Raw genomic sequence first — 19848 nt, 5'->3', positions numbered from 1 at the left:
GGACCTCCCAGCCTCCAGAACTGAGAAATAAATCCCCATTGGTTAAGCCACCCGGTCTATGATGTTCTATTATGGTAGCCCAAGCTAAAACACTAAATAAAATGATAAAATGTGGAAGAGAGGAATTGCTTTAGAGAAAACACAGAATAGGGAGGGACTAAGCTCCGCCTCATCCTGGGAACCCCAGGGTCCCAAAATAGAGTGAAAGTAACTATTTAATGCCCACACAGAAGTATGACGTTCACATGCCACAGGAACAAACTATGGGATGGTCCAAATTCTCTTCTGATATTAGAATTCTATTGTTTTGGGGCACCTGGGTGGCTCAGTGGGTAGAAGCCTCTGCCTTCGGCTCAGGTCATGATCCCACAGTCCTGGGATCAATCTCCGCATTGGGGCCCTGCTCAGCAGCGAGTCTGCTTCCCCCCTCTCTCTCTGCCTGCCTCTCTGCCTACTTGTGATCTCTAATAAAAAAAAAAAATCTTAAAAAAAAAAATCTATTGTATTGGCTTACTGAAAAAAAGCGAATAGAATTCTGTTTTGCTATAGATATCTATTGCAAAAGAAATGGTGCTAAGTTTTAATATGGTGGTTAAAAAAAAGAACCTGCTTGGGTCAGGTACCCGGGGAGGAACGTGTCTGCTGAAGTGATGTCATTTCACGATGGGAAAAAAGCCCTACTCCTGTTCCAGAATGATCTTGCAGGGGCGCCTGGGTGGCTCAGTGGGTTAAGCCACTGCCCTCGGCTCAGGTCATGATCTCAGGGTCTGGGGATCAAGCCCTGCATTGGGCTCTCTGCTCAGCAGGTAGCCTACTTCCCTCTCTCTCTCTCTCTGCCTGCCTCTGTCTACTTGTGATCTCTCTCTCTCTGTCAAATAAATAAATAAATAATAAAATCTTAAAAAAACAAAAACAAAACAAAACAAAAAAAAAGAATGATCTTGCATTTCTACTACCTATTTCAGAGCTCTGTTTGAGGTGGGTCCCATTAAGGGACAGGAAGTAAGACATCAAACAGAACTTAAATATTTACATTGCACTTTGTTCAATTTTAAGGCAAAAAGCAGAAGACTCTTCCAAAAGCACGATGTAGTACAAACGACTCATTTACAGGCCCACCCACACCGGGGTTCATGACAGGCTAGCAACTCCCCTGTGGAAATGGCAAACTGTACCCAGTTTGATAATGTGACCCTCACCATAGGCATAGTAGTTACACAGAATAGAACCATCTTTCATAAAAGAAAGCGGGGGTGGTGGCAGTTGGGGCAGAGAGGGAAAGCTCCCTAACTCTGTATACACCGATAATTTGGTTACAAAGAATAATGTAGCCTTGAAGGGAGAAGAGGAAACCCACACAGTGGACACCATGTTGCTGAAGGAGGGTCTGAGGAAGGCTGTTCCTAGGCAGCCTATTTAAATGACTTAGCGAATGCTGGTCACACACCGAGGAGAATCTCAGGCCCTTTTTTCTTTCTTTCTTTAGGATAACAATTTTGTAGTTAATTAGGCTCTGGACTTCTCAGGGAAGCCCAGAACTGGGCCTAAAGAATAAGATACAGGGAAAAACTGTGAAACCATGAAAATACATTTTTTTAAAAAGTTTTCAGGTATAATACACAAAAGCAAACAAGTTTATCTTAAAAAATATCAAGTATCACATCCATAGACTATTCCTAATTATAATTACTTCTTAAAGCAACATGTCTTTGTTTACAAATACAGCAGCAGGTGATAAAACCTAACGTCTCAAACAGATTGCTTACAGTTCATAATACAAAACAAGTGTCTATGTCTCAAATCACATTTTAGGCAGTTTAACTTAAAATGCATAGACAATTACATACATTAAATTTGTCATTAAGTCAATTTTAAAAATCACAATATTAAGAAAAAATACAAAAAAAAAACCTTTATAGAGCACGCATAAGTCAAGTTTACTTAATGGCAACAAATCAGTATCTGCTAACCAGTGACAGGCAGTAAGTGCCTTCATCCAGGGAAGAAGTGAAGAGGAAAAACATCCCGTTACTTTGCACACGCGAGCAGTTGCACTGACAAACACTACAATCTTGAGAAACAATTTCTTACTTTAAAAAAAGGTACACCAAACTTAGTTCTTTAAAAATGTCCAAAAGCTGGCCTCTCACTTCCACCAGCAGCAAACTAAAATATGTTTATCTAGGTAAACCAAAAATGCGTGTACTAATTCATTCTGTAAATGCCACCCCTAGATGGTAAGCCTCCGCGGGACAGGCCTTCTCTCTCATCTCTGCGCCTCTGTAAGGTGGCAAAGCTTGTTTGGACACTCAAGTGTCTGCCAAATGAATGCAGTTCTCAGATGTGTTCTCTAGCCAGAAGCTTGCATGGCATTTCTTTAATACTGATTATTTTATTGGCAATTTTAATTTTACTTGGCAGAATTCTCAAAATAAAAAGGGTCTGTCTTCAATACTCAATATTGCTTAATTAAATTTTAGTCTCCCCTGACGGCTGCCCACCACTTTCTCTGCATAGTACCTCTATCATCTGAATTTAATCTTACGCTTTTCAAAAACCAACACTTGAAGGTCTGTGCTTAGGTTTAATGTCAAGAGTCTATAACCCTGGCACTTTATAAATCTAGCACTCGATTATTCAGGGTGAGGAAGGAAGACAATGGCACTGATCATTCAGAAGTCGAAGTCTAGGCAACTGACAGACATGCAAACGAGGCACAGCATCTTAACTGAAACAGGAGTAGAGCTTCATTCTTCTGAACACATAATTTTAAAAGCTGTCCACTGGAGTACAATAGGTAGCACTTATTATTGGTGAGGTAAAATTTTTCGGGCAAAACTGACTTCTTTCCTAGAAAATAGGCCAATATTCTGTTACTTGGTCTGTAGTGGTGTGCCAGACCAAGGCCAAAAATTCACCCCCTTTCTTTTCTCCCCTTTTATTATTCTCTACTGAAACAACAGGAAAACTGACAAAGGAAGGAGGCCCTAGGTAATTAAAACAAATGTACTGCCTATTCCTGAATCATCAATGTTTTACTTTACACAAAACAGGCTGTGGAGTCCGAGCTGTGAACAGCCATCTTCAAAAGCATGAAAAGGTGTCAGACTAAGTCCAGTACAGACAAGGCCAAGGATTTCAAACACCCCTTTAAGGAAAGGAGCCTTGATTCTCATCATATGAGGAGGAGGACCTAAGGTCTTTATTTTCATTTTTTTATCATTTTTAGGTTTAACGTTTCAAAATCTAAGATTCCAACTCCAGAAACACAAATTCTCAACACATCTCAATTATCTCCATCAAATTTGCCTTCAAGTTCTTGTTCTGAGAGAGTGCAAGTGCCAGCATATTCCATCCTGTGTATTCCCTTCTGAGACCAAACAAACTTTCTAAGAAACAATCTCTTCCCTAAACTGATGCCAGCCTAAAAGGGCTGGTTTCAATAGCAATGGTATTTCCTTGTAAAGAGAAAAACCTTCCCCCGTGCTTTTCCCCATTCCTCCACTAGAACAACTTCTGCTTTTAACTTTACCCTGAACCTAAAAATACATTTCTGTCCCAGAGTACCCACAAGAATTAAGACTCTCCTCGCAGGTTGAGAAATAAGATTCTAAAAAACCAAAAGGAACATAAAAGCAAATTCTAGTCCCTGTGATTTCCATTCTCAGCTTAAACTGAATTGCACAACTACCAGCTGGAAAGTCCTTGAAAAGCAAAGAAAAGGTGTTATGTCTAGGGCACACGGGGCAGTACGGGTCACTGGCCAAGTTTATGTATTTATTGGGAGTAGTAATTCCAAATCTCATGTTCATGGTCCTTCAAATCCTTTAGCAGATTTTCTCCCTCTAATAAACGAACTGCATGACCACAGATCCCCAAACCTGCTACCACTTCTCTTAATCAAATAGTATCCTCTAGTGTTACATTAAATATTCTGTCTAAAGCCAGAGTTGTCAACTTCTCCCAACGTAGCACAGCCAAAATAACCACCAGGAAATCTTCACTGCTATCTCACTGCCTCCTCTTACCCCACCCCCGGCTAGCTGACATGATACTGCCTGATCATTTAAGCTAAAATACCTTCCAAGGCTCCTGCCTTGTAAATGGGAGGCTACTCTGATGAAAGATTCCAGGAGTGTTGTAGATCTGTGCGGCTTGTTTAAGACCGGTCATGCCATTCTGTAGGAGCTGTCTAACTACATTCCCTAGTCTGAAGATATCTAAACAAATCAGCTTCAATTCTAAAAACTTGACTCTATCACCTACTTAAAAGGGAGCTTAAACACTGAATTTTTCTCAAAGATGACCATCTTGCTTTCTTAAAAGGAGGTAGCTATCAAACCATTAAATTGGCAGCATTTGGCATTCTTGACATTTTAACTGTAAGAGAAACGAACTACTAAATATTTTATTTCTAAGCAAAAACAAGAGCTCCAGCATAAATCTCTCCTAGACAAGGCAAGAAATTCACAACATATTTTAGTAACCCTATGGATACATTCATAGGTTCACAATGTTTTTTGACAAATAACATAGTCACTTCTAAGACTCTAAGGATCTGATTTAGAGATAAGGTGCCAAAAAGCTACTCAGGGTATTTTGGTGGTTACAAACAACACTAATTTAGGCGACAGTCACATTGCAGAGATCTACTCCTTATTATTATTATTATTATTAGTTTCAGTGTTAGAGCTAGATGGTAATTTTTAAGAATTTTTAAGAATGGCACTCAATTCTACTTATTTACCTGTCAACAAACAAAGAACTGAACTGTTAGCCATAAGCACTTTACAACAGATGCAGGAAACTATGCAAGACAATGACACAGCTTAACCAGACTCTGAAAAGCATGTACACATTTTGATCGCACTTGTATACAGAGTCATGTTTAAATGACTAAGGTTCTTGAACCATAACTGCTATACGTGTTTACAACAGACCCCCAGAGTGTGCCAGTTTTCCATATCAGGGAGAAAGTAAGGGATGTGCTCCTTCTAAAGAACCGAGGCAGAGGGACCTACAGGGAAGGGTCTGAGTAGAAGAGGGTTTTGTGGGAATGCAAGTGACTTGTCACTATGAAGCAATTTCTGGGGCTTCCTCTGGCTTGAGGTTCAAGACAAAGGAGAGAATTATTTCCTTCTTCGAGTTCTTCCCAAAGCAATACTGACATCTCGAAATCTATTCCAAAGCAATACAGAGATGACCAAGTCTCTAAGAATTTACACACGTTGGCCTGCATTAAAAAGAACAAAGTTTTCATAAATGGCAGATTTTAGAGCTGTGTGACCCATCTGGCTAAAAATAAAGCAAATCAGGTGGAACTCAAAAATGAAAGAAAAGTTTTTACTAAAAGCTCGAGGATAAAAGTGAACACTGCCTGGCTAATGAATTCAACATCTGATAATAATTACCAACAGCTTGAAAATATACATCCAAACTACACTCTCACGAGGCCCAGGTGTATTTTTTCTACTGACAGAGCAGTTCAAGATGTTGAGGCATCATTTGTTTAAATTATGACAATGTGATTGTTTTCAAAGTGTGTTTATTTAGGGAAAAAGTGATTATAGAAAAATACTTGAAATAATTCGCCAATGAGGTTGCAGATTCTAACAATAATCCACATCATCTTAGATTTTTAAGTGTGTGGTTTCATAATTTAAACAAATCGAAAACTTGTTTTAAACAAACTGTATCAAAGAGTTATTCAATATACTTCATCACTTTAACGTTCCATAAAAACCGAATAAAAATCACATTTGAATGATTTACTTTTACATTTTTATCTGATTGTATCCATCAGATGTACTATACATCCAAGTACAAGAGGCAGATATCTTCTCTGAGAGGTGCAAGGGTTGTTCTTTCATGAATGCCCTCTAAGAATAGTGAGACCAGCAATTTTTATATATGCATTCATGTGCATATATATGTACTTCAAAAAGCAAAGCGTCATCTCTTCGTCCATTAACTTAATGGTAAGACTGCAATAGAAGAAAGAAAAAGTAAACCTCCAGTTTTTCTAAGTGGAGTTTATTAACTCCTTGCTGTGGTCTAAAATAAAATAAACTTATTGCTTAATAAATCCAAGTGGCAACTCATCCCATTTATTTTGACATACAATTTGGAAAAAAAAAAAAAAAAAAGCTTTTTAAGGGAATTTGGATAGCAAAAAGTTATACTAATGAAAGTCAAGTTTGGGGCGCCTGGGTGGCTCAGTGGTTAAAGCCGCTGCCTTCGGCTCAGGTCATGATCTCAGGGTCCTGGGATCGAGTCCCGCATCGGGCTCTCTGCTCAGCAGCAAGCCTGCTTCCCTCTGTCTCTCTGCCTGCCTCTCTGCCTACTTGTGATCTCTCTCTGTCAAATAAGTAAATAAAAAAAAAAAAAAAAAAAATCTTTAAAGAAAGTCAAGTTTTGGGGGCTTTTAATTAGGATTCTTTTTCCTTGACAGTTGAAGTGGATATTCATCTAGCTGGAGACCTGATTATTTTGTTAAGAGTAAGTTATTTCCCCCACCCCAACCCCTACCCCCCACGGAGAATCAGGATTCTTTCTGAAGACTCACTTGGCTTACTTCTGGGGCGGGGAGAAGAGGAATGCTTTTCTATTTGGTCTTATGTCCAAGACAGGTCCTCCAACTCAAATGCCAACCCTGGCCCTCTGGCTTGGCTGGCAGCGCAGCATGAACTGCCTGGGACTGACAGTGCAGAACAGTGGTCTATTCTGGAGCTCAGTGCTGCTGAGGATCTAACAAAACTTTGGCTGAGAAACACGAGGGAGAGTTACAGGAAGGACAGGCAATCTTATGTATTCACTGTCCTAGATGCTCTGAAAATGTACATCTGGATGAAGTCACCCAGGCAGACTGTTTTACTGAACTGTGCTTTGGTGTGATGCTACAAAATGCGACTGAGAAATAGTTTTAAAAAAAAAAGGTCCATGAAATGCACCTGAGTTTATTTCAAGGATGTTACTGAGGACACTGCTTTCTACATCACAAAGTCTTTGGGGATCTTTGGGAAATTTTTCTATTTTTAAGTACCAGGAATACTTTTGTTTTCATCCTTCTAAATGCTTTATCTGAAGTTTGAAATTTACTCTTACCTTATATACACACACCCCTTCTTCTACAAAGTTTTAAATGCTTTCTAATCTTCTATCCGAAACAGGAGGCAAGTAATCTTTCAGTTGTGCTTATGTGACTATTAGTGCATTTTAAAGAACAAATTTAACACTCACATGGGGGCCACCAGGCATCGGTGGAGCACCAGAAGGTCCTGAAGGCACTTGAAAAGGATTGTTGGGAGTGGGATAGAGTCCTGGTGTGGGATATGATCCTGCAGGGGCAGGGTATGGTGCTGGTGGTCCCCAGGCTCCTGGTGGAACAGTGCCCCAGGGAACAGGTGGCGCTGCCCCTGGTGCTTGGGGAGGGGGCGCGGGATATGGCCCTGGAGATGGATATGGCATGTTAGGGGTAGGATACTGCCCTCCCATTCCAGGTGCCCAAGGTCCAGAAGACATGGATCCCCATGGACCTAAAGGACCAGCAGCAGCTGGATCTGTGGGTGCACCATATGGTCTTGGAAGCTCTGGAAAGGGCATATTTGGTGTAGGATATGGCCCCGTGGGACCGGGGCCGGGCACAGTTGGGGCTGGATAAGGACCGCCAGGTGGGGGACATGATGGTCCAGAAGGAGGAAAGGGTGCTGGGGGTCCTGGAGGTGGTCCGGTGGGAGGCACAGAGGGATACATTCCAGTTGGTGCTGGTCCAAAAGGCACAGTGGAGGGTGTTGCACTTGGCGGGAGTCCGGACGGCACAGAAGGTGGAGCGCTTGGGTTATTCCAAGGGCTGGAACTCGGCCAGCCTTGAGGAGGCTGGCCAGGTTTTGTGTTGCTCACAGCAGAGGTTTTGGCAGGGGAATGTTCAGGTAGTGCATCTGCCAACTGGAAGACAAAACAGGCATGTCTTACCTATCTTATTTAGGGACAAATCATGTCAAACATGATTATAAAGCCATCAAGGATAGTAAGCTGCAGAGTGAGGGACTGCAAACCCCTAGAACATCTTCAACAGCCAAACTGCTCAGTGTAAAAGCAATTCATGTAATATAAAAATCAACTTTCCAATGCAAATTTCTTAGAGAAGATCATATTTTCTAAATACAATTACTCAAAAGTACTGCGGAACTGAATCCTAGCTTTACCGCAAACAACTTACATACTCTCTCTGAGTTTTAGTTTCTGCATTAAAAAAAAAAAAAAAGGTTTAGGATTAACTTGAGGCTTAAATGAGATAATTCATGTAATACCCTTAACACAGTACCTGGTGTATGTTATATTAAAAAATGCTGTCTATTATTAACACTGCCATGTTAACAGAGAACAAAAGCAACCTAACACTTCTAAAAATTTTTTACTTAAGGATTCATAAATACATACAACAGAACAAAATTTCAAACATATCATATCTAAGTCAATTAAGGCAGATCATCTATGAAAAGCACATGCTTTTCCCCAGCCAAAAACAAGGATCACAAAAAGCATCTCTTTTAAATTAAAAGACTTATATGGCCTGTAGTTAGAACTATGTCATTTTCTTAAAAGCCAAAATACTTACGAAGGATAAATGCATCAACTTACCGAAAATTCATCAGACATTTTCCTAAAAAAGAGAAAGAAAAAAACAAAAATACTTCAAAACCAGTGCTTACCATTTCTTACATATTTTTTTTATTTTTAAAAGATTTTTTTTTTATTTATTTGACAGAGGTCACAAGTAGGCAGAGAGGTAGGCAGAGAGAGAGGAGGAAGTAGGCTCCCTGCTGAGCAGAGAGCCCGATGTGGGGCTCGATCCCAGGACCCTGGGATCATGACCTGAGCCGAAGGCAGAGGCTTTAACCCACTGAGCCACCCAGGCACCCCTCTTACATATTTTTTAAGGAACTTTCTTTGTATATACCACTGTTACTTAATCACGTACGCAAGGTCGTTCTCTTTACAGAGGGCAAACTTTCATTGTAGTTCATTTAATTCTGTAAATGTCGTCCCCTTCCACTGGCTGCACATCACAGAGAAGTGATCCACAATATAGTCTGCCTCTCATTTTGGTGGTAGTTTACATTTCTTTGCACTTTGAGCTGCTTCAGACCATGATACAGTGAACACTTCTCAATACATATCCTTGTAAATGTGTAATCAGAAAAGTACTAAAAGGGAAATCTGCGGTCAACAGGTAAGGCTATCTAAAACACATCTTAAAAGTCCATGCCACCGGAAGCCTGGGTGGCTCAGTCTGTTGCCTTCAGCTCAGGTCATGATCCCAGGGTGCTGGAATCCACTCCTACATCCAGCTTCCTGCTAGGCGGGGAGTCTGCTTCTCCCTCTGCCTGCCACTCCCCCTGCTTGTACTCTCATGCTCTCTCTCTGGAAAATAAATAAATAAAATCTTATTAAAAAAAAAAACAACAACATAGGGGCGCCTGGGTGGCTCATCGGGTTAAAGCCTCTGCCTTCGGCTCAGGTCATGATCCCAGGGTCCTGGGATCGAGCCCCGAGTCAGGCTCTCTGCTCAGCAGGGAGCCTGCTTCCTCCTCTCTCTCTCTGCCTACTTTCGATCTCTGTCAAATAAATAAAATCTTTAAAACAAAACAAAACCACAAAAACTCCATGCCACTTTCAAGTCCTTTGCCAGTTATACTTTTTTTTTTTTTTTTTTAGATTTTACTTATTTATTTGAGAGGGAGAGCACTTGTGCTGCGAGAAGGAGCAGTGGGAGGGGCAGAGGGAGAAGGAGCAGCAGACTCCTTGCTGAGCAGGAAGCCCAACATGGGGGTGGATTCTGGGACCCCTGGATCATGAACTGAGCTGAAGGCAGATGCTTAACTAACTGGGCCACCCAGGTACCTCTACACTATCTTTGAAAACTTCTCTTCACTACTGGAGGGTATTAAATGTCTAAATAGTTTTCAATTATGACAGGTTAAAAATTGACTGTTATTTTAACTTTCACATTTTTAAAATTTAGTGTAAAGTAGAGCATTTTTAAAACTTTCATACCCAATTTATAATAAACTTTTTTGTGGATTTGCTCATGTCTTTGAGCCACTTTTGTCAAATTCTAAAAGTGATGCATAATACTCAATAAAATGCACAGATCTTGTTTAGATCAACAAGCTCTGACAACTGCATATGCCCCTTTAACCAAGGTACAAAACAATTTCCTTCACTCCAGGTTTATTCATGCTACTTTCTTTTTTTTTTTTTTCTAAAGATTTTATTTATTTATTTGACAGACAGAGATCACAAGTAGGCAGAGAGGCAGGCAGAGGGAGAGGAGGAAGCAGGCTCCCCGCTGAGCAGAGAGGCGGATGCGGGGCTCGATCCCAGGACCCTGAGATCATGACCTGAGCCGAAGGCAGAGGTTTAAACCACTAAGCCACCCAGGCGCCCTCATGCTACTTTCCAATCAACTGCCCTTCCACTCAGCAACCACTTTCTTAGTTTTTGCTTATTCTTTGACTTCATTTAAATAAAGTCAGTATGTGCTCTTCTTGCCTTTGACAATTTCACTCTTTTCTACTAGTAGTAATATCTTTTTTTAGTGCTTTATAAAATTTTAAGATTAGCTCTGAAACATAGGAGACAAAAAATTCACCCATGCTTTCTAACAGTATTAATATGGTTTAACTTAAAATATGTATATTTTTTAAAGATTTTTATTTATTTTGACAGAGAAATAGAAGAGATACCACAAGTAGGCTGAGAGGCAGGCAGAGGCGGGGAGAGAGAAGGAGGCTCTCTGTTGAGCAGGGAGCCCCATGCGGGGCTCGATCCCATGACCCTGGAATCATGACCTGAGCCAAAGGCAGCTGCTTAACCAACTGAGCCACCCAAGCGCCCCAAAATACGTATATTTTAAAAGCTTTTATTTAAGAGAGAGGGAGAGAGAATGAGCAGGGGGAAGAGTGGAAGGATAGGCAGACTTCCTACTGAGCAAGGAGCCGGATGTGGGCTTGATCCCAGGACCCTGAGATCATGACCTGAGCCAGTCAGACGCTTAATCAAGCCATCCAGGCACCCCTGACTTAATGTATAATCTACCTCTTCTAAGTGGATACGACAAGCTACCCTTAACACATTCTACTGCCAGTACTAACAACAAATGGAGTATTTACCACAGAACAGGTACAGTGCTCAAAGTGTTTTAGGTGGGTAATCTCACTGAACAGACACAAATTCTTCCACTCAGTTGACAGCTTGAAAAAAGGAAGCTCATCAAGTTAACTTGTTTAAGGGGACAGAGCTAGTGACAAGTAGAAGAGGGGTCAAACTCAGGTATACAGTCTGACTCCAGAGCCAAGGATCTTAACCACCAGGTTAGAGTCTCTGTTATTCCTATAGATATATATATATTTTAAAGATTTTATTTATTTATTGGACAGAGAGAGAGATCACAAGTAGGCAGAGAGGCAGGTCGAGAGACAGGAGGAAGTAGGCTCCCTGCTGAGCAGAGAGCCCCATGTGGGGGCTCGATCCCAGGACCCTGAGATCATGACCTGAGCTGAAGGCAGAGGCTTAACCCACTGAGCCACCCAGGCGCCCCTCCTATAGATATTTTGAAGTCTATTCTTTCCTACCCATCTGCACCACAACATTCCATCTTAATTTCATTAGCTTTGCATTTTTAACAGATTTTAATGTTAGTTGACCTACTGCTGTTGTCTTTTCCCCCTAGATTCCTGAATATTCTGTTTATTTTCTTCCAGATCTTTTTGTAAAAAAATAGAATAAAAAGAATCTGTTGGGTGTTCTGGTTGGAACTGCATTATATTTACAGTTAATTTAGAAGACATGTAACATATTCAAAATATCCAATCTTTTCATTCAAGAAAAAGGTAATCTTCCTAGTTCCCATCACTGTCATTTATCACTCAATAGTTTATTTATTTATTTATATTTAAAGTAAACTCTAGCCCTAAGGTGGGGCTCGAACTCACAACCCTGAGAAGAGTCACATGCTCTACTGACTAAGCCAGCCAGGCACCCCATGTGAAAAGCTTTTTAAATTTTAGTGTATTACTTTTGTAAGCAGTGACGTTACTAAATTACTTTATTCCTGAAAGTGTCACAGTTGATTCTCTGGGATTTCAGGTAAAGAATTATGTCATCTGTAACAATAATAATAACAATTTTACATTCTCTTTCCAATATTTACATCTATTTTCTCTGCATCAGCTAAATTTAATAGTGAAATGTTAAATAGTGAGCACAATGGTCTTGTTCTCAACTCTCCTGGAAATGCTTCTAATGTTTAAATAAAATTCCCATTTTCAGTTTGAGATGGAAAAACTTACATTAAAGATGTCTATTTATGCCTATGTTGCTGGATTTACTTATTCCTATTTTGCTAGCTAAAAAACACATAGAGGGGGGCACCTGGGTGGCTCAGTGGGTTAAGCCGCTGCCTTCGGCTCAGGTCATGATCTCAGGGTCCTGGGATCGAGTCACGTGTCAGCTCTCTGCTCAGCGGGGAGTCTGCTTCCCTGTCTCTCTCTCTCTGTCTGCCTCTCTGCCTACTTGTGATCTCTCTCTCTCTGTCAAATAAATAAATAAAATCTTAAAAAAAAAAAAACAACACTTAGAGGAAAAAGCCATTTAAAGAAGACACTGCATTTCTTCAGATCTTTTTGACACCTAATGAGCTGATTAGTTTTTCTCCTTTGACCCACAAAGACAATTATATATAAAACTACTTAATACTGAGCCACCCTTGCATTCTTAGAGTGTTATTTTCAAGTACAATTGGCTAACAGGAATGATAAAAGAAAAAGAATATGAAGGCTACAACTGCTATATCTTGCTCTTTATTCAGATCATCAAAAACATCTAGAATATATAGCAAATGCAACTATCCATTCATTCCCACATTAAGGTTTTATACTAAAACATTATATCACACAATAGTAAATTCTTAGGATGAACACCTGAAGGGTGTTTATCAGTGCATGGCAAGTTGGGCAAGTTTAAAGTCTACATAAGACTAACATGCTTTTTGAATAGGGTGAGCCTTTCTGAAACAGAAAATGGTTCTGTATCAAAGTTCACATTAATTCTGAAGCAGAGAACTAACAAGTAATACATTCAATTTCATGTGGTCTTGCTGTTTGGGTTTTCAGAATTCTCTTTTCTCTTAATTAAAAAAATATATACATATATACACAATATGAAGTTAAATAGTTATAAAATTACATTAGAATGTAAGTTAACTCCACAAGTAAGTAACTCCACAAGTTAATACTACTTAACTGACTTACAAATCTGGCTTTCCAAATTTGAAGTTAAAAATTAAATCCTGGGTGTGCCTAGGTGGCTCAGTCGGTTAAGGGTCTGCCTCAGGTCATGGTCTCAGGTCCTGGGATTGAGCCCCGAGTCCGGATCCCTGCACAGCGGGGAGCCTGCTTCTCCCTCTCCTTCCCACTTGTGCTCTCTCTCACTATCTCTGTCTCTCTCTAATAAATAAAATCCTAAAAAAAGTTAAATCCTGGAAGATAAAGGAGGTATTAGCATCTTTTAAGTAATGAAGCCCTGAATAAAGGGATTAAAAATAGATCATTTCTTGATCTACAGCACTTTTAGTAAAGTGACCTTCTCTCCATGTGTAGAACATACAGTGTTCATGTTAACAGGAAACATTCTAATTTATTCTTACTTTCATCATAAAAAGGCAAAAAATAGAGTTGGACATTAGTGTTTGAATATGAGAAGAGCTACATAATTTTTAAAATCTAGATTTTCTAAAGAAAGCATTCAAAAATACTTAGATTATGCTAATTTTTTAGAGGAGGAACAGAGGGAGAGACTCTTGAGCGGCTTCCATGCAGTGTGGATCCCCACATGGGACTTCACCTGAGCCAAAATCAAGAGTCAGACACCTAATTAACTGAGCCACTCAGGTGCCAATGGATTATGCTAATTAAGATGAGGCCAATGTAACCCGGAACTGGCCAAAAAAAAAAAAAAAAAAAAGTGTTTATAAGCAAGAGAGATTTTCCTTTCTCTTTCTGGAATACTGAAAAGCTTATTATTTCCAAAACTTTCCATTGCTACTTTATGGCAGATCTATGTATCACCCGAAAAATAATTCTATTTTCTGAGCAGCAAGAATAGTAACTGAAACACAGTACAAATCTCTTTTGACATATACTAGAACGGTAAAACATTTCTGTAACTCTTACGGCTTTTAGAGTAAAATGGCAATCCATGGCGCCTGGGTGGCTCAGTGGGTTAAAGCCTCTGCCTTCGGCTCGGGTCATGATCCCAAGGTTCTGGGATCCAGCCCCGCACGGGCTCTCTGCTCAGCGGGGAGCCTTTCTCCTCTCTCTCTGCCTGCCTCTCTGCCAAACAAATAAATAAAATCTTTTTAAAAAAATGGCAATCCAGGGGCGCCTGGGTGGTTCAGTGGGTTAAAGCCTCTGCCTTCGGCTCAGGTCATGGTCCCAGGGTCCTGGGATCGAGCCCCGCAGATCTCTGCAGAGAGCCTGCTTCCGCCTCTCTCTCTGCCTGCCTCTCTGCCTACTTGTAATCTCTGTCAAATAAATAAAATCTTAAAAAAAAAAAAGGCAATCCAATCACAAGGAGGTTTTAAAATTTGAACTCTGTAAATCACTAGTGACTACCGAACAAGGCCTATTTCAAAGGGCCATCACATTGTGGTGGGGTGATAAAGAACAAAGAACTAGAGTTATGAAATGTGGACATCAATCCTTTTGACTAAGGCAAACTTCTTAATCACAGACCATTTCTCATCTGCAAAACAGTTTTAACTCCTGACTACTTTACAGATAATTAAAAGTAACATATTTAATAATCTATAAAGTACTACAGACATGCAAGATGTTTATTAAAAGAAACTTAAGAGGGGTGCCTGGATGGCACGTCTGACTCTTGGTTTCACCTCAGGTCATGATCTCAGGGTCATGGAATCAAGCTTCACTTCAGGCTCCCTGCTCTTGCTCCAAGAGGAGTGACCTTGAGATCCATCTCCTCCAACCCCGTGCTGTCCCTCACTCCCACACTCTGTCTAAATCAATAAACAAAATCTTAAAAAAAAAATTCTCCCCCTCTCCTTTTGCCCCTCTCCACCTCTTAAAAAAATAAATAAGAGGGGCGCCTGGGTGGCTCAGTGGGTTAAAGCCTCTGCCTTCGCCTCAGGTCATGATCCCAGGGTCCTGGGATCGAGCCCCAGAGCCTGCTTCCCCATCTCTCTCTGCCTGCCTCTCTGCCTACTTGTGATCTCTCTCTCTGTGTCAAATAAATAAATAAAATCTTTAAAAAAAAAATAAATAAGAAACTAAGAAAAATCAGGATTTTTGCAATGATGTTGGGGGGGTAGGGAAAAATACAAAATTTGAATTAGAATATTTGATCATATTTAATTTTGGCTCTTTTATTAGGTAAGTTCTATTTTACATTTGGGCAACTCAAGGAACTGGGGACTTGATAAAGGTTTGGAGTATTTTAAACTTTTTAAAGACATGTAATTTTTTTTTTTAAAGATTTTATTTATTTATATGACAGAGAGAGAGAGAGAGATCACAAGTAGGCAGAGAGGCAAGTAGAGAGATAGGAGGAAGTAGGCTCCCTGCTGAGCAGAGAGCCCCATGGGTGGGGGGGCCGCGCTCGATCCCAGGACCCTGAGATCATGACCTGAGCTGAAGGCAGAGGCTTTACCCACTGAGCCACCCAGGCGCCCCAAAGATATGTAATTTCTAAAAAATCATTTTTTTATACTTATGCCTGAAATATACATGCCAGGCACTGTGTTGGGTTTTGGGGAAATGAGTAATATTGCACAGAATAAATACTTAAGGAATTCAGTCTGGTAGAGAACTACCCTTTAAACAGTTAACTACCTTACCTGGTGTAAGCACAGGGCACCAAGAGAGTACCTCAAAGAGCTCCTAAAAGAATCAAGGAAGGGAGTATCAGGGGAGGAATCCTGAGAAGAGGTTCTTTTGCAGTCTGTAGGAACAATGAAGGAAGAGCTGGGAGTAGGGGATGGTGGGACAGGCCCTAGGAAAGAAGAGCAGATTGTGCAAAAGATGAAGAGTACACTATGGGAAATGTAAGCAGTTCAGACTGGTTGAAATACAGAAAGGGGAGGGACAGGAGTCTTAGCAGAGCTCCTTTAGGCTAAGGTTTGAGGGTCTCCATCAGCTTCAGCTCACCTGAGTGACTCAGTTTCTTCATCTATAAAGGGGCTAGTGACGTGAAAGACTAAATGGTACTGGTAAGTGTCTATAAAAACAGTGCTCTAAAAACAGTGGATTGGTGACACACACATTCCCCCCTCTTCCTTTGTACACAGGCACGAAGCACAGGTTGAGAATGACGGTGAAAGGTACCACCGCCTAGATAAAACCACAGCTCTTTGCTGGCTGGCTCTGGACAGGCTGAACTCTTCAAACCTCAGAGACGTAGTAGACAGGAATGGTATCTCTCTCACGGACCTGCCCTGAGACTTACATCATAAACAAACCTCCAGGTCAATGTCTGCCACACAAAGAAAGCTGAACAAATGTTAGCTTTTACAACTGCTATTACAGGTCTGCAAACCTTTATCTGCAGTTCTCCATTCAGAAACTTTTGAAAATAAAAGAAATATTCCCAAGTCTGGCATAGAACAGTTGGTGGCAAAATCTAACCTAAGCATATTTATAGTTTCCGTTAAGTCACACCTATCACTGCACAAATATAAATGTTGTCTTAGGGGATGTTGCAGGGACTTTGCGGGGGGGGGGGGTGTGTGTGTGTGTGTGATACCTCTCGTCTGTGCATCTTATTCTCTTCCTAAAATCTAGAGATACAATCCAAAGATTTCTGAATTCCAAAACACACTGGCCCCAAGGCTTGGGGAATGGGTCTACCTCTACTGCTCCTGGAGAGAGGAAAAGAACATTCTAATACACACAACCCAAATGAAGTTTCTGAGACAAACCAGTTTCCAATCAGAGACGACAGTACCAAAAATAATTTCTGTTCTCCTGCCCAATGAATACAGCCGAACAAAGAACTTCTGAAAGATCTCTGAAGGCTATTCTTGGCCTGTAATAAACGTTGGTTTCCAAAACAGGGCTTTAAAATCACCAGGTGTAAGACTTGTGTTTTTCTTTAGCTTTAATGCTGTAAAAAAATTTTTTCGGTATGGATTGATGCCTCAACACTAGAAATTTTATCCAGTAAAAGCACTGCTCTTGGTCTTCAAAGAGGAAATGGTTCAGCTATTTATAAGCTTCCATGTGTAACATAAGCTCCCAAATCCTAAAAAAGAGACTATCATAGAACTCAGCACTTCTCAAGGTCTCCGTCATGTGTATTCATCGAATGTATTTGCCAGCAAGTCCTTTGGTTAAATAACGACCAGAACACTGTCACACTGAGGACAATCTTAAAACAAGTGCCAGATTCCCCTAAAACTATTCAGGCCCGTATCTCACGTTTTATTAGAAATTAATAAATGGGGGAGGGGGTTGGGGCCGAGGGGCGCGAGCCGGGAACCCCTTAGGGCCAAACGAACAAAGGGAGTCCGGGATCAACCGGAGCGAACCGGCCTCCGAGCGGGTCCCGCCGCCCGGGAAGGGGTGGGGGTGGGGTGGGGTGGGTTGGGGAGGGATCAGGCACGCTCGCCGCCCCGCCCCCAAGTCAGGCCCGACGTCAAGCGCCGAGAAACCCGTCGGGCGCGACGTCACCCGCCTCCGACGCCTTCTCCCTGGGGGGCTACTAGGGAGGCACCTCGCAGCTCGAAGGAAGACGGCGCGGGCAGGCGCTTAGTCCTGGCCCCCGAAAAGGCGACTCGAGGTACCTCTGTTACCGCGCCTGTCTCCCGCTTGGGCACCCCCTTGACCCCCTCCACGATCCCCACAGCGCCGAAGCAGCCTTACCCGGCAAGATCCGAACCCGCAGCAAAGTTCACAAGCGGCGAAGGGTCCCAGCGAACCGGGTGCCGAAGAACCGAACGCGGAGTGACTGACGGTGGTGGCGGCGGCAGCGGCAGCGGCGGCGGCGGCAGCAGCAGCGACAGCACTAACAGCGCGCGGCTCCTCCTGGCGCCGGAACAGGAAGCGCCGAGCGCACCGCCCCCGCCCGCGCTCTCGCCTCCTCCCGGAGCCGGGCAGGGCAGCGCGCGCGCCTCCCGAAGGCCTCTGGCGGCACTGCGGCCTGCCCGGCGGCGCCGCGAGGCGTGACGCGGTAGTTCTTCCGGCTCGCCCCGCGTGGCTGTTTTCTTCTGGCGGGCGGAATGTTCCCCGGTTTTCCGGAAATTCCTGTAGTCAGTGACGTCCTGGTCACCCTGACGGAAACTGCGAACTTGTTTCCTGGAGTGGTGGAAGGACTGATTTTTTGGATGTCCTAGGTTTAGAGATTTTTACAGCCGGACTTCGAAGCGGGCTGGGTGTGGACGCGGCCACCGGCCCTCGGGCCCAAACTGAGGAGCGCTAAAGGAACTGCACGGGGAAGGGAAGACGTTTGTAAATGGCAGGACAGTTGATACTGACTGGAAGTTGTCTATGCAGCCTTTCCCTGATCAGCGCCTCTTCCCTCCACATGTCCATCTTTGAGTAAATCTTTACGTACTCCAGGTCGCGTCTGACGGATGATTGACACATTCCCCCAGGGCCAAGGAATCTGCTAGCGAGTTATATGATGCCATAATAACATAGCGTGAAAAATATATGTACATATAATATGTGTGTACACGTAAAAACACGTTAGAAGTATGCAGAATCATAAAACATTTAGCTTCTTTGTGTAGCCCATTAGTGGGTCAATGGGCAGGGGCATCTTACTAGAAATTTCCTGGGGCGCCTGGGTGGGTCAGTCATCAAACGTCTGACTTGTGCTGGGGTCATGATCTTAAGGTCCTAGTACTTAGCCCCTCACCCGGCTCCCTGTTCAGTGGGGAAGCCTGCTTCTCCCTCTCCCACTCCCGCTTGTGTTCCCTCTCGCTCTGTCTGTCAAATATTTAAAAAAAAAATTTTTTTTTCCCTTAAACGAAGACTTATTCCTGGTTATGCTTCACCAGCACATACACGATTTTTACTGAAAAACGTAGAGAAAGTGCAAATACCCAACCCTGTTGAAGACATTCTCAGACAAGGAAAATGGTCTATGGAAAAATGGTATCAGTGTGAACTTACCTTGCGCTCAGGAGGCAGTGAATCCACAGTGCCTCGTGGAGGTATAAGGAAGCCTGAGTCACCAGAAGTCAGTAAAATTATATGTAAAATTTTGGCATTTCTCTTCATTAGGTATTGTTTTAATTCTGGTGTTATTTTTAAGAAATATTTTGAGACCGAGAGAACACAAGTGCGGGAACCACAGGGGGAAAAGCAGGTTCCTGCTGAGCAGAGATCCAGTCACGGAGCTCCATTCAGTACACTGGCATGACCTCAGCGAAAGCGCCCCTTAATTCTGAATTTAGAACGTTGTACTGAAATATTGCGTTTCATTGCTGAGATTTTTGGTCAAAAAATTTTTGTGCCCAAATTCAGTGCCTCACCCACCTCACTCTGGTCCTGGTCACTATCAGTGACTGACAACCTCGTTTTCCCATGCTCTCAGCCAGTAACAGCATACTGAGTGTTCTAGAGCTAGGCCATTCCTGTCCCATGTGGGCTCCCTCAGTCAACCTTTTCTTGGATACTAAATGTCCATCTAACTTCTTCACAACTGCAGTGCATTCTGAAGCCCACCATCATTTGTCTTTGCATTTCTTTCATGTGTGTCAGACTTGCAAAGTGATAGGAAGACATCCACACCTTCTTCCTTTATAGGTGTTTCCCCAATACATCT

The 19848-nt window shown here is 42.1% G+C and overlaps 1 protein-coding gene across 3 annotated transcripts; it reads right to left on the bottom strand.

The window, feature by feature from the left end:
- Nucleotides 1–1575: 1575 nt before the first annotated feature.
- On the bottom strand, nt 1576–18303 carry MAPK1IP1L (mitogen-activated protein kinase 1 interacting protein 1 like). 3 transcript variants are annotated; one of them, XM_046008915.1, is made up of 4 exons: nt 17940–18074; nt 8641–8662; nt 7240–7944; nt 1576–5984 (listed from the first exon to the last, which is right to left on the bottom strand). In XM_046008915.1, the coding sequence occupies exons 2-4, from the start codon at nt 8656–8658 to the stop codon at nt 5973–5975; spliced, it is 735 nt and encodes a 244-aa protein (XP_045864871.1). In that variant the 5' UTR covers nt 8659–8662; nt 17940–18074; the 3' UTR covers nt 1576–5972. The 3 variants fall into 3 exon arrangements, with proteins under 3 accessions (XP_045864871.1, XP_045864870.1, XP_045864872.1); XM_046008914.1 differs by lacking the exon at nt 1576–5984 and adding an exon at nt 15917–15959 and having other exon boundaries at nt 6416–7944; nt 17940–18029; XM_046008916.1 differs by lacking the exon at nt 1576–5984 and having other exon boundaries at nt 6417–7944; nt 17940–18303.
- Between the last annotated feature and the right edge of the window lie 1545 nt (nt 18304–19848).

Source organism: Meles meles, chromosome 6 (genome assembly GCF_922984935.1).
Source record: "Meles meles chromosome 6, mMelMel3.1 paternal haplotype, whole genome shotgun sequence".
Lineage (NCBI taxonomy): Eukaryota > Metazoa > Chordata > Mammalia > Carnivora > Mustelidae > Meles > Meles meles.
Note: the sequence above shows the minus strand (reverse complement) of the source record. Positions and strands in the feature narration are given on the sequence as shown.